Source organism: Rhincodon typus, chromosome 28, assembly GCF_021869965.1.
Source record: "Rhincodon typus isolate 14 chromosome 28, sRhiTyp1.1, whole genome shotgun sequence".
Taxonomy (NCBI): Eukaryota; Metazoa; Chordata; class Chondrichthyes; order Orectolobiformes; family Rhincodontidae; genus Rhincodon; species Rhincodon typus.
This window is the reverse complement of record NC_063359.1, coordinates 33,497,578-33,513,327: the sequence shown is the minus strand read 5'-3', so window position 1 is coordinate 33,513,327 and position 15,750 is coordinate 33,497,578. Positions and strand designations below refer to the sequence as shown.

The following is a 15,750-nucleotide window of genomic DNA, read 5'->3' as shown; positions in this document are numbered from 1 at the left end:
CTTCCCCTCCCCCATTTCTGAAGAAGGGTCTAGGCCCGAAACGTCAGCCTTCCTGCTCCTCTGATGCTTCTTGGCCCGCTGTGTTCATCCAGCTCTACACCTTGTTATCCCAGATTCTCCAGCATCTGCAGTTCCTACTATCTCTGAAATAATTGTATCTAATGCTTGCCTTGCATGGTAGCCATATATTTTACTGTGACAATGTCTGGTATGGAAGAACTGATTTTTTTTTTTCTCTGACCCCTTCTCAGGCAGAATGATGTAGTTGTCCTATCATGGCATTACAGATGGGAGGCTGATTCTTACTGAATGATATTGATGGGCTGTTTTGACCATTTCACAAGGATTATTAACTGCTGAAAAGCATATAGAATGACAAAGGCTCCACAGAAACAGACCATTTGGGCCAAATACCTTATGCTGGCATTTTTGCTTCATGCAAGTTTCCTCACACCTCTTTTTATCTAATCCAGTCATCACATGCTTTAGTAACTTTCAGCCTAATGTAATTATCTATTTTCTCCTGTCAGCCTTCTCATCTACTCCTGTGGTAGCGTGACGCCACTTTCTTACCATTCTGGGTAAAAATGAAACGTGCAGAACATGATTCCAATCTGCTGCATGGTGCCAGCTACCATTATTGATGGTACCAGCAATGGATGTGGAAGCATCTGATTGTTCTGCTGTGAAGAGGTGAGACTCATAGACAACATATTTTAATGTTGCTTCCATAGCACACTGGGAACCCAAATTGAAATTTATACTCTTGCATGGTTTTACAAGGGTTTTAGGAGAATCTGCATTGAAATTAAGGTGGGAGCTGGCAGGTCCACAAGTAACAAAGGGGCTTCAGCACTCCTTGTGTACCGTAAATGGCAGGATTGTTCACCTAGGCCTCTCAAAGAAGCCTTCAGACTCTCTTTCACCCCTGCAGTCCTGATCACTTGAAGGTAGGTGGGAATTACTGTGTAATTGGTGTAGCACAAATAAGTGTAGTGTTAAGATGCATGATCAGCATTTTCCTGAAGCAAAAGTTCCAAAAATCAAAAGAAGTCAATCCTGTGATTTCATCACGATGTTTTACACAAGCTCCCACCACCGGCTTTAGCTCCACAAATAACCATCAATTTCTAGCGTGCCACTGATAACATTTGAGACAGACAGCAGAATCTTCCCAGCCCCTGAACAATGTAGGCCATGGCGCGAAAGTTGGGAAATCGGTTGAGAAATCCAGTCAGGAGCTTCTTGACATTAAGCGTACAGTCCCATTCTGCACCTAAGTGTTGAATGGCGAGACGAATTTCAGGCTATTGAAATGGCAAGAGGTCTATTAGCATTCATTATCAGTTTCATTATTATTTAATTTTGCCTCATTAATATGCAGTTTTCCATTTCACGATCAGCTGGATATAACTTCAATGCTGTGAATTCCTGCCTTGAAAGTCAAAACAGTTACCTGGAAACTCTGTTTCATTGTTTTCTCCTTCTGACCTCCATCTCAAACACCACATGCCAACATTTCAGGGCACATACCATAGGCAGTGACCGGATGTACCCCCTGTCCTCGGACATTGACATCTGACACATAATAGGCTCAATATAGCTTATCCCCGATATACTTGCAAACTGTTCTGCACTTTAGTGCTGCACTTTGGAGTGCACTGGCACTTCTCATTGCAATGCTGCTGCAGGGACATTATGTACGCAGTGCAAGACACTCATAGATTAGACCAGCGTGCAGCTCGGGGATCGTCACTTATTCTCCTAGTGCTTGCTCTCTTAGCACTCATTTATTTTGAGACTACTTGGATGATCACAGCATCTCTATTTTGCCTTGTCTGCCCAATCTTTTTACGTTTTGTCCCCTGAGTCAGAGCTGACAGGCTCATAGTACTTCTATCTTGACTTGCCTTTGGCGCACACACAAAGCCAGGTGGCTTGTCATGTTTGCCAGCAGTCATCAGTGAAGGGAGTGGTCTTCTTGCTGTATGGCACCATGCTACATCAATCTCACACCTGCTGCAAACACATTGCATGTGCTTCAAGCAAGTGTGTTCCAAAGTCTAAGTGATTGGTCCTCAGTCAAGACAAGGAAGACACCCTTCAGGCAGGCGATCCCAGCACAGTAAGTCAAGGACAGTATCCGATATCAGTCTGGGGGCTTGGGCACGGTCAGTCAGCCACTTGGGGCAGCAGTCAGTGTCAGGATTCTTTCGTCATAGGGGTGAGGAGTTGAATGTTAGGCACACCAACACGTATCCTTGTTCTTTGACACGGTCATGGAATGAGACAAAAGAAGGGATTAGTGAGATGAAAGTGATGATGGTACAAATGATAGTGCTGATGCAGGTGGGATTAAAGTACTGAGATATTCCACATGAGTGAGTAGACAACATAGAGGCCATCCAGAGTTAGTTTTGTGGTGGGGTTAGGTAGGTGAGTTCCAGAGAGCGAAGATGTTACATGCAGTAGTAAGAGTGGTAGAGCATGTATCGTGGTGGGAGGAGGGAGGTGCATTAGCAGAGTGAGTGTGAGATAGCAGAGAAAAAATGGTGGCACTTACCCTGGCAGATCAGAAAAACCATTGACCTTCCTGCTCCACTTAGGGGTGTTCTTCCGAAGATCGAAACCTCATTACCCACGTGGAAACCTCAGACTAGGTTGACAGAATCTGGTGTCATGGCCTCCTCTGCCAGTTCTGGAGAAAGAGGATGGCCCTTCTCTTCATAACACCAATCATGAAGTCCTTGAGGTCCTTGTCTGCAAAATGGGATGCCAATTTCACTTTATCTGGCATGTCTAAGGTAAATGTTATAAACCTTGCAGGATAGGTCCAGACTGACAGTGCTTGACTAGGTGCACAGTAGTTTTTTAAAAATATGGTGCTGGCACCAAGAATCCTCAGATGCCTCAGCAGTGGCGAGTACATCTACTATAGTGAGTGGCAGAATCTGGCTAGCATCAGAAGAACAGTACACTGTAGGGGTGTGGTACATTGTTATTGAAGCAAGTTTGGAATGATAGTGCAAGAAAATCTGCTTGACCTTGAAAGAAAACCTAAATGAGACTCAGCAAAAATGAAACTTACCCAATTTCTGATATGATTCACCACACAGTGTTGGAGTATCTACAGGGTAGAGCACAAGGTGATCACGTGCAGCTTCACAAGAACATTTTCTTTTAACTTAAGTTTGTTGCAACTTAGCTTCGATTGGTGGATACAAGGAATGCTGAAGATTCCATTGTGGGTGAGCACTACCCATTCCCCAGTCATCAAGTTTTGTAAAGGGTGATTAGCGGGTGTTGAGACTTTCATTTAAGTCTTTGAGGATCACCTAAGAACGGATTCCATGTATATAGCAGTGCAACCAATGCCTGTGTAGTTCTATGTACAACCCATCCCATTTTTAAATTGGAATGTTTTATAGCTGTAAAAGTGCAAAGCTCGGAATTTCTCCCCAGTTATAAAATCATCTAGGTCTAGCTGGATCTGAAAATTGATAAACAGTTACTGATTCATTACCAAAACAGAAATTGCTGGGCAAACTTAGCAAGTATGGCAGCATCTGTGTGGAGAAAGCAGAGTTAATGTTTCGAGTCCAGTGACTCTTTGTCATCACTGATTCATTATCTTGTGCAGTAGTTTGATTCTAATTAATCTTAATGTTGTATCAGTTGTTAATCTGAATTTGTGGTACAAAAAAAGCAATTTTTTCAAAACTCACCCCGCATATACATTTTATTAATCTATTTGTTTCCATATAATTGCGAAAGCTTTGGTAACTATTCAGATATAAAGATTCAAATTTTAGGCATCTTTCAAAAGATCATTTCTAAAAAAAAAATTAGTATGTTGTCCTCAATTTCTGTTTAGATTAAAAGCCAGTCACAGTTACGTGTTTGGAAGAATTGTAATTAATGCAGGTCCAAGTACAAACGAGTACAATTAAGCTCCTGTCTTAATGGAGAAACTGTTGCTCTTAGCACCCCCTGCCACCAAGCATTTGTCTGCTTCCATTTTAGATCTAATTTTTATTAAATCTATTGGTGTAAAAGAGTGGAATTAAATAGTTTATACTTTTATAAACTCAGCTGTAATTCATCCTAAAAATGGAGTTTAATATTTTTGTTATAAACATAAACTCCTTTTGGTCAGGCCTATTTACTTTGCAGCAGGACATTAGACATACCCAGAAGGCTAATACTTGGTGGTGAGGGTTTTGGAGACGGGTGGTGGGGGGAACTAGACTGAATGTGTGCAGTGGCGCAACAAGAACATTTGGCTAAAGAGAATTGAAAGCAGATGGTATAACCATTTTCTGCTTTTGTGAGGCCGATTGAAGGGCAATGAGGCAGCTAATGCAGAAAAAGATAGAAATTTACTTGCTTTAACTTCATGCAGCACTCTGAAAGACTTCATTCAGGCCAAGCTGAACAATATCAGGCGATTGAATAAATGTTATCAGCATCGATAGCTCTACATGATGGTTTAGTTCACGGCCCATTTGCCTCCAATTTCTTCTCTTCACCCCTTTCTGGGTAGACTTTCTTCAGATTCTCTGAGGCTGACATTGCAGTCTGGCCTCCTACAGTGAGGGCTAAATGGAACGCAGTGATAGTGTACAAAACGATTTGTTTTTTTTGAACTAGAGCAAGCAGAACACCGAACAATCAAGGAAAGCTGATCGAGCGGTGGTATATTCTCATTTAAGAAGTAGTTGAGGTCAGATTCAAATTGGAGATGATCTGAATTTTTCTTTCAATGTTTGTTAAAGAGGAAAAAATAATTTAAGTAAACTTAGTATATGCAGGAAGAGACTGGTTATTGTGTTTAAATAAAAGAAAATATAAAGTATGTCTAATACATTTCAATTCAATATGTTCACATCATTTCTCTTTAATTTGTTTTTCTTGGCTCAGTACATGGTAGCATTAACCCTATATTTGCCTGTGAAGGTCATGGATAGTAATTGTGTAACATTCATAAAATGATAGATTGGAACTTTAAACTGATACAATCAACTGAGTAAGTAAACTGTTTTCCCACTTCATTCCCGGCCTGTGTTTTTTAAACTTTACATTACTTAAAAATTGTTATTTAGCAATTTTCCTAGTCTGTAAAACAGTTTAAAAAATCCAATGGAAATCACAACATGGTTCTAAAGTATCCAGGTAAACTTTTCTAAATTTAGATACTGTCACACTGACTTGTAACATGATATTTACTAAAATTGCTTTTCTCTTTTCTGTACCTTATTCATTGTCTGCCTTACAAAAATACATCAGATAAACAAATTATGGCACTCTGTTGCTAACCTGAACATACATGCTGGTGTTTTTTTTTTATAACTATGTTGCTTACTGCAGTTGGCATAGTGCCAAAAATGTGAACAGTTGGGAAGTGGGTATCTCAGAAGAAAATAAGAAAGCTAGTTAGTGTCAAGTTGTAGAATGGAACTGAACTAGTAGGTGGAAAACAGCAGCATGTCATTTCAGTTGAAAGGTACTTTTCAAGGCATAATCTGGGAGCTATTTCTGATTTATTTGGTATTTTGGGGAAAAATTTAATGGAACTACCTGGGCACCCTTGGTGCAACCACCATCTTCCCACTTCCCCATTACCAAGCTCTGGTAAGGATTGAGAGCAGCCTTCCCATTTGGAAACAATTTGAACTCCTCAAAAAGCTGCTGGCATTCTAATTGCAGCAGGCAGGTTTTCCTGCAGCAGAGTGGGAAGGGGCAGTGGTATCCCTGATACAGAGTGGAGAAACCTGGCATCAGCAGCATACAGGAAGCAATCCCCTGCCTTTGCTATTGAATAACCCCCACCCCCTCTGCCATCACCAGATCTCACTTCCTTCAGGTCCAACCTTGTCCCATGTGCCATCCCCCAGGCTTCCGTATCAATCTATGGTGAAAGTCCACATGCAGTGTTGACATTAATCAGTGCTTTAGTGGTATTGCTGGTACTGGGGAGCTGCTGGTAACTTAGCATCCAGTGCCTCTTGGGGATGGGATTTCTGCCTTGCAATGAACTTGATTCCTTTGGAGGCTTGACTGTTCAAGTAGATGTCTAAATAGGACTAAAGTTTATTGGCCCACCTGACTCTGGCTGTGGTAGGATTGGCACTTGTTCTCAGGCTGGTGGACATTCCCTTCCACAAGCTTTAAATTCAAACCATGGTCTCTGGTCTCTGGTAAACAATGCTTTGCTTCTGTTTAAGTACACTGAGGAATAAAACGATGATTTTATTTTATTCATTTATGGGATGTGGGTTGCTTGCTTAGCCAGCATTTATTGCCCAGAGGGCAGTTGAGAGCTAACCACATTGCTGTGGGTCTGGAGTCACATGTCGGCCAGACCAGGTAAGGACAGCAGTTTCCTTCCCTAAAGGGCATTAGTGAACCAGATGGGTTTTTCCAACAATTTACAATGGTTTCATGGACATCATTAGACTCCTAATTCCCCATTTGTATTGAATTCACATTCAAACCTGGTGTTCTGGATTAATAGTCCAGCGATTATGCCATTAGGCTATTGCCTCCCAAATTGACACCAATTATTCCACATGTCTCATTATCAAGTGTCATGAAGCAGAAGCCACTTATTATAATGGGGGAAGAAAAATTTGCAGCTGATGTACCTTAGTTACTTCTGTATGTTTCTCAGTAATCAATTCAGATATAGTAACATTAGCCTCTGCATTGATCATAAACATCCCTCCTTGTCTCGTTATGACACAGGAATGCCTAGAGAAGGAAAAAAGAAACACGTTATGTCCGCTACTTTTCTATATTGCGTTACACAAAGTTTCCTTGTCAAGCCTGATGCTTTTCTTGCTATCAGGAGAGAAAACCTGAGCAAACTCTAATGATGCATGGTCCATGTATTTCCTTTGCCTGAGAGCCAAGAGAGGGAGCATCTTGTCCTTGTTCTCCTTCTTTTGTTGAGTGGCTATGATCAAGGGCTTTCTTATGGAGAGTTGTAGGCATAAACACATACAGAACCACCCCTCTTTTTAAAAATTATTTCCTGAAGAAAATAATTTGTAACCTAGTTTTGTGATATACTGTCATTTAATCCTTTTATTTAGAGGGTGTCTTATTATGGTAACCATTTTTAAGCTGAATATTTGCAAAGAATTGTGATTATTGTCCATTGCAAAATCAAACAGTTCAGTTTGCAAGTGCTAAAGGCATAGTTGAGGGTGCTAGCTTACTAAATTCCTGAGCTCAACAATACAATCAAGTTGAACTAACATGCAAGCCATCAACCCTTTTAAACTATAAGCCCTTCTGTGATGTCAGCAATTCGGTGTTTACCGATGAAACACTTAAGGTTGACATAAAACAATAAGAGAAGTATTCTGAATTCATCATTACAATTTTGTTTTCCAAACAGTATATCCCACTGATTTGAAAATTCAGATTGCATTTTAGTTGCTGCTGTGCTAGATTCTGTTAAAATGTATTCTGAGAACATGTCTTATTTACAAGACCTGTGGAAGAACCTTTATAATGATGATGGGCAGGGAATGAAAATAACAATGCCAGTTGCCATGCCAGTCTCCCTTTGCTATTGCTGGCAGGTTTCATCAGGGAAGTGGGAGGCCAACCCTGAAAGCCCACTTGATTCAGTGATAATGGTAATTAAGTTGTCAAAGAGCCTATTGAGAACTCATTGATGGCCATGTTCAAATGTTGTTGGTGCAGATGGGCAGCATGTAGAGTGTGAGGCGGGCCAGAAGCATGTGAAATGGATACACGACAGGTAGCCAGTTGTAACTGCTCCAACAAATTTGGTAGACCCCATGAAAGGGAGAACGGCCCAGTGGAGGAATCAGCTATTGGCACACTGCTGCCATTGGGTATCCAGAGCTTGTAGGAAAGAAGCAAATCATTACCTTTCTGACGTTGAATGGGAATAAAAGGAGAAGGCAAAGTTATTGTAAATAATTGGGTGGTCACCTTCGCAAGAGGATGCAAACACTAGGCAATGGTAACACGACTCTCAGATATTGGGTCCAGTGACAATGATGACCAACATCCACTACAGGAAGGGCAGAGTATATGGATGAGGCACAATAAGCATGGAGACCATATTCTCAACATAGCTCGACCCTCAGAAGTAGATTCTATCTTCACATAATTGAGAACCAGTGTGAGAAGAGACTGTAACTCTCCAGAAGGATAGTCACAAATTGATGCCTTGTGGTGGAAGATATGCACCTTGCATTACTGTGCACTGTGCCTTGCTGATAAGAATCAAAGTCACTGTAAACTTGAAATTTTTCACCTCTGGCTTCTTCCAAGGATCAGCTGTGAATCTTAACCTTTGGTTTCACTTGAAAAGATGGCTACTCACTCCTCTGCAGGAACCTGATACAAAGGCACACAACAATAGCAATCTGCTCAATATGACAGCCACTGAACAAGTCTCTAAAGATACAGTTCTGGTGTCCAGAATGGTTAGGCAGCATGCTGCTGTATATTCCCAAAAGTGTCCTGTAAAAGCTGTTGATCTGTCATGCTGTCCATAATATGGCCCTTCAGGGAGGTGTTGACCTTGACAAGGATGTAACCGTGACAGGAGGTGGCTAATTGGAGAAATTTCATGTTTTGCACTAAGACATTAAAAAAGAGGAAGCACAAGGAGGTGAAAGATGTAGATATGCAACTCCAGGACTCTTCAGAAAGCCATTAATGTGAGAAATCATCTGTTTTAACTGCTCCCTGGGAAGTGGAGAGTCTCAACTTCTGGCTGAAAAGCACATGGTGATCCAACTCACCATTGAAGTAGCAGTAGGCACACTGCAGAAGTTCCAGAAATTGCCATTGCGGGAAACACCACTGGACTTTGCTGCACCGATGCCCCTCAGAGGGACAAAAGATGTTGCTGATTATAATTACACTTTGTGAAGGGTAACACCATCATCTGTCTCAGTGACTGCCTCTGCCTTTGGCTGGCACTTCAGATGGATGGAAGGGACTGCCAAATGGGGTGCAAATAGAATACTATCTAAAATCCTTTCCATCAGGAGTACCAGTGAGTCTTCAAGGCAAACTTTGTGCATGTATTCTGTGAACATTTAGTGTGAAATTTCTCCATGCATTCCAATTGCTGCTGCTTTGTCCCTCAATGATGTTGGCCATTCTGTCAATGGAGGATCTATGTGTTCAAAGCTGTCAGCCATGGTAATGCACATGAGCTAGGGAGATTCCTCCATACTCAGTCCATGACTGCATTGCTTCAGGGAATCTGACATGGGAGCACATCTCCTGCTGCTGTTCTAAGCAGAGATAGCAAGAACAGCAGATGCTGGACTCAGAGTCAACACAGTGTGGAGCTGGACGAGCACAGCAGGTGAGGCAGCATCTGAGGAACAGGAAAGTCGACATTTTGGGTCGGGACCCTTCATCAGAACTTGGGCAGAGGTTTGGGGGCAGTTAAAACGGATGATTCTAAGCAGAGCCTGCTTTCCTGTGACTGCAGTTACCCTGTGTATTTGCCCAGCTGAGCAGAGCTATAGCAGTCCTCCAGTTTCCTCGCATCCTCCTGCATACTCATGTGCTTATCACTCCATGCCGCTTATCTAATAACATGAGAGTCTACTGAAGTGACAGTATCTGTGCTAGTGGAGGCTGCACTTATAGGTTATAATGCCACTTGGTCTGATCTCTGCTTTGAAACACAGGGTGGTGATGATGGAGTCAGTCTTAATGCCCTGGCATTAGTACCTGTGGAAGACAGAAGACATCACAAGAACTAAACTTTAAGAGTAAAAGCTTCTGCAGTGCTGATGTTTCCCAAGGCAGCTAAGTCTTCAATATGCTGTTGGATACACTGGAGTGCAATGAATGCACTTAATGAATGCATCATAGCATCTAATGGCCATCTGATCCACAGATGCTCATCTGTCCTTCCCCAAATTGCTTTTATTCAGCAATCTTCCGTGTCTCCCTCTTTCATTATGGTAATGACATGGGTAAGGAACTCTTCCAGTCTGCATCCCCTTGCAGACCTCCTTATTTTGTGACAACAAAGATCAGGCACTGTTCTCCTTTGCAGCCAGTGTTGGTGGCTGATGTACGAAAGTTGCATGTATCAGTGCAGCAGTTGCTCAGCAGTACTGCGGCTTTAAGCCTTGCTCAGAGACTTTTAAGTATCGTGGCCACACATTTCTCCCATTTCAGGAGCAGCCTGCATCCTCGGGCTACTCGGCTGATGTGTCTTGGAGATTGAGTACCCAGAGCTGTGTCCAGAGAATGCCAGGTATGGCAGATTTAAGCCAAACTCACTTACATTCAGTCTCACCTCTATTCCTGTCACCACTGCCAATAATTAGATGTTCATTCTATCAACTAAACAATTAATAGTGTATGCTGTGAAAATTGGGTGCTGTGGCTGTTTCTTCCCAAAGGACAGGTTCAGGATCTTGGAACTCAACCATACCCCAAAGAAAAGTCCTGTCCTTGATCATAATTGACCAGCTTTAGGAATAATTCATGCTCTGTTATGTTGTAAAGTACCATGCATGAATTGCACATATTCATGTTTTTGTGCACCTTAAATATTGAAGAATGATATGTGTCCTGGTGTACTTTTCAGAAACCTTCTGAAATTAATTACTAGTTAGAGGAACAGCTGTATGGATGATTTTATGAATCAGATTTTACTGTGCAAGAACACCATTGATTTCATATATGAAATCAAGCTGAAGATTAATTTCTCAGCTAATGGAAAGGGCAGAATTTTACATAAGTGGGCAGCTTTGAACCTACATGCTGCCGGCTGGTGTGACAGTTTATTGGTGCCATCCCACCCGAGGCCATCTTCCCAGAGCCAGAGTGGGCGGGTCTAGTGTTAAAGGCCTATTAATGCCCGTTTTCGGAGAGCAACTGGAATTGGTACAATATATCAACTTAAAGAACAGAGATTTTGTTCTGAAGAGGGGTCACTGGATTCGAAGCCTTAATTCTGTTTTTTTTCTTCACAGGTGCTGCGAGACCCACTGAGTTTCTCCAAAAATTTCTGGTTTTTGTTTGAAATAGGTCTCCAGCATCCACAGTTTATTTTGTTGTTTAAAGTTGCTTTAATTGTCAATCCATTTTAAACAATTTAATTATTTAGTTCTTCTAGATCTACTTTGAAGATGATGTTTAGTTTAAAGTGAATTCCCAAAATGCTCATTATCACCTATTATTTTATTGCTTTGTTTATGCCCCAGTCATTTCATTAAAACACATTGCTAATGAAAGGATGTTTAATGTTTGCTTCAAGTGTTTGATACAACTCACAGTGGAGATTCATCCCATATAGTCAAGCTAATAGAGTATTTTTTTTCAAAAAGATGGTCCATCCTCCATGCTGTGATTGATGTTGTTACCCTTAAATAAAGCAATCTATCCTGTGACACATTCTATCCTAAATGGCTTCCTCTTTGATATCCTATCAGAGTCGCACAAAGTGCCCACTTTTTTTTTAATAAAGTGTGGTGGTCAGACTTCTGCCAAGGTCATAGATCTGCATTGGTTTTCATTCAATACCAAATCAACTCAAATTTTATGTCAACTGCAGTCTTTGCTTCTTGCTTGACTTGCTCCTCTAAGACTACTCTGACTCCAGCTGAGAACATGTCAAAGAATGAGATGAAATCAACTTGAGGGGAATTAAAGGCATGATTTTGTGGCCTTTAATAATGGCACAGGGATACCAGTTTTAAAGAAACAATTTATTTTTAGAATTTAGAACTGATATATTCAGGGAGATATTTTCAGCTTGAGGCAGGCTTTTTGCTTTTGTACTATGAGCACATTGACAGGGAAGGAAAGGTCCTCTGAATGGATGATTTAAGTTTTTTTCAAAAATAAAGTTTTCATTTCTCTTTTTAAAACAGAAAGTGCCATGAATTACATTTGTATTTCACACCAATGGCCCTGATTTCTAGGGGTGATATAGTGTAATTTTTAAATTGCAGTAACTCCAGAATTACTACAATGAAGATTTTCCTTCCTACAATTAAAGAAGGATGTGTCTGCTTTAATTTGAAAGGAACTAAAACCAATGAATCAAAATTTGTAGTTTAGCTGAGTACGGTCAATGCATGTGCTGCTCTAATTAGACCACTGCCTCCTGCAATTGAAAACTGTTCCTGCTGACAAAATTTTCATTGAAGAGTAAAACTTAAAAGCCAGAGTACACAGTTGGGATATGTTTAAATCTGTTCTCTAGTTTCAGTGCTATAGTATCCTGATGTGGGAAGCCTAAGAATACAGAGAATTTTATTCAAAAGAATGTTTTGTTTTAGCTGATTTCATTTAAGCTAGGAATGGGTCTTTCAACTACTACACATTTATTTCTACTGTCTTCTGAAAAAAACAATTGTCACCAGATCACAACTAAGAGTAAGGATTAAACTACTAAATTAAACAAAATGTGCTTCCCCACCCCATCCCTTCCAATTTTGATGGTTATAGTAAGGTGCATAAGTATTTCCTCCAAGCTTTCCAGGTCACAATGCCTCAGTAAAGGGCAAAAATTCTGCTGAGACTTTGACAGCACTGTTTTTCAGGCTCACTGCTATGGAGGTGTAGAATAACCTCTGGTGGGTGTTTTTATTTCCTCGTTATGTCCCTTTTTTTACTCTCAGTTGTCCTTTCCTTCTTTCCTTTTCTTTAATTTTCCCATCTTATCTGTTTATTTTCTTTCACACAATGGCCTTTCCCCTTTTCTCCTTGGGGAAACATGCAGGCTTTCTTAATAACAGGAAATTTGAATTTTTCACTTCTTTATAACTGCAGATATGAATCTGCATCTCAACATTCTAAGGAACTATATGTAGGGTGCCAAGCAACAACGGTAGAACTTATATTGCATGGGGAATCAAATTTAATTTATTACCCTATATAAATGTTTTTCTTGTTTTTGTTTCATTACTTTTGGCTTTATTTTGAACACATCAGCACCACAAGTGATGTAAAAGGCTTCTGAATGATGCATCTACAGTCACTACATCTTGTACATAAACCCAGACTGTGACAAGCTTCCACTACCCAGTGTTTAGGTTTCATGTAGGTCACTGCTCAGAATTTAATTGTGAAATCAGCTAATCCAGCACACAAAACTGAAAGCAAGTTCTAATTACTGAAATCGGTTTTAAGCTTTGCATTGTGAATGATTATATTTGTGCTCAAATTTTCATAAAATAGTTACATAAAAATTAACAGGATTCATTCATTAAATTGTGAAGCAAGTGAATTGGAAAAGTGCAGAAGGTTTTTTCCCTACACATTCATTCTTTCTGAGCTGTGCTCTGGGCTCCTTTATAACTCCCTTTTAAGGACAAAATGTGTTATTGCAAATGGCAGGGATAGGGTGTAGATAACAGGTGGTAAATTATTCAAAAACTGGAAATTAGCAAGATTTTCATTTAAATTAGCCCTTATCAAGTCATACAATTTCCATATTGGAGAACGGACATTTTCTGTTTATGTTATGCAGATGTGTATTATTGAATAAACGAAACAAGTTCGTGTTGCCTTCCATAGAGGAAGAACGTGGCAAAATAAACAGAGACAATCACTCTTCCTTCCTCAGGATTGCTCAGGCAGCAACTAATATTATGCTACAGAGCAGTATTTAAATAATAAGTTTAAATATGCTTTGCAATGAGCAGTTGAACTGATTTCTGTTTTTTTCAATAATCTGATAGAATCATGCACCAGATGGAATGTTTATGATGACAGTTGACCCATCGAAGTCTCCAAACACTCCTGATGAATTGGAGATTGAGTTCAAAAATGGTAAGCCCTGTTTCATGAGTAATAGAGGAAGACATGAATGCAACCAAGAAGCATTTGGGCTATAATAAACGTTGGAATTGCGAGATCCAAATTCGCTTTGTTTCTTTTTCACTGAAGAATCAAACAGCATTATTTTTGCTTGGTGGGTGTGCCAATTTGAAATTCGGGCATGTATTGACTATGATTTTCTATCCATTGAAGTTAATAGCAACAACTGCAATTTGCATATAGTAAAATGCCCAGAATTGCATAAAGTACTCCAGCTGAGGTCTAATCTGTGATTTATGAAAGTTTGGAATAACTTCCTTGCTTTTGTATTCTATACCTCTATTTATAAAGATAACGATCCTATGTGTCTTTTCAACAAATTTTTCAATTTGTGCTGCCACCTTTTAAGATTTGCATATGTGAACCTTGAGATCCATGAAATGTGACGAGTGGATTCCCACAAGGGACTGTGCTAGGGTTTCAATATTTACAATTTACATCAATGATTTAGATGAGGGGATTAAAGACATTGTAGCTAAATTTGCAAACAGCACCAAAATGGTTAGGAAAGTATGTTGTGAAGAAGACAAGGAAATAGAAAATGGATACAGTTAGATTGATTGCGTAGGCAAAAATCTGGCAGATCAGGTACAATGTGTGAAAATGTGAAATTGTTCACTTTGGCAGGAAGAATTAAAAAAAGGCAGAGTATTATTTAAGTGGAGACCACCTGCAGAATTCTGAGATGCAAAGGGATTTGGGTGTTCTGGTGCATGAGTCACAAAAGTTAGTTTTCAGATACAGCACGTCATCAAGAGGATTAATGGGATGTTATTCTTCATTATGAGAGGAATTGAACTAAAATTAAGTTCTGAAGAAGGCTTACTGGACCCAAAATGTTAACTCTGCTTTCTCTCCACAGATGCTGCCAGACCTGCTGAGTTTCTCCAGCACTTTTTGTTTCATTTTTCAGATTTCCAGCATCCGCAGTTCTTGCTTTTATTTTATAAAATTCTGGATGTTACGTGTCTGTGTAAAGGGCACCGGTGAAACCACAGTTTAAATTTTGTGTGCAGCTTTGTTCTCTTTGAATGCATTGGAGGCAGTTTGGAAGTTTATGATTGACACCTGGAAATGCAAGTTGTCTTATGCGAATAGGTTGGACAGGCTGGGCTTGATTTCTCTGGAGTTTAAAAGAGTGAAAACTGACTTAATTGAAGTGGGTAATATCCTAAATGGTTTGGACAAGTTAGATATGCAAAGAATGTTTCTCCTTGTGGGTCAATCCTGAACTAGTGGATACTGTTTTAAAATTAGGTGTCATCCTTTTAGGAAAGACATGAAGAAAAGTTGTTTTTGAGTGTTGTGTGACCTTAGGACACCCTGCCTCACAAGGTGGTGAAGGTGAAGTGATTGAATATTTTTAAGACAGAGATGGTTGTTAGGCAGGGTCATCAAGGGTTATTGGTAGATGGGAATGTGGAATTTGAAACACAGACAGACTAGCCATAATGTTATTGAATGGTGGAGTAGGCTCAAGATGCCACATGGTCTATTTCTACTCCTATTCTGTATATTCTTAGGTCTCTCTGTTCTTCCACCCTTTAAGATTGTACCATTTAGTTTATAAAACCTCTCTTTATTCTTTCTTCAAAATGTTTCACTTTACATTTCTATAAATTAACTGTCATCTGCCACATGTCTCCATTTCACTAGTCCATGTCCTCCTGCATTTTTACTATTTTTGTAATGTGCACACTTTTAAACAATGCCCAATATGACTAATTCTAGGTCTTTATTATATACTGAAAAATATAATGGTCCTAATACGATGTTTTTGGACAGCATCATTGTATTCTTCACTCCAGATTGAAAAACTACCCTCCACAATTACTCGAGATAACAAGGTGTAGAGCTGGATGAACACAGCAGGCCAAGCAGCATCAGAGGAGCAGGAAA

At 40.0% G+C, this 15,750-nt stretch overlaps 1 protein-coding gene across 2 annotated transcripts in view; it reads left to right on the top strand.

Moving 5' to 3' along the window:
* ass1 (argininosuccinate synthase 1) overlaps positions 1 to 15,750 on the top strand; it is a 146,788-nt gene that overhangs the window by 62,438 nt on the left and 68,600 nt on the right. For both annotated transcript variants that reach the window (XM_048613342.1, XM_048613343.1), the window contains exon 9: positions 13,713 to 13,803. In XM_048613342.1, the coding sequence (XP_048469299.1) occupies positions 13,713 to 13,803 (91 nt within the window). The remainder of the gene's footprint in view (positions 1 to 13,712; positions 13,804 to 15,750) is intronic.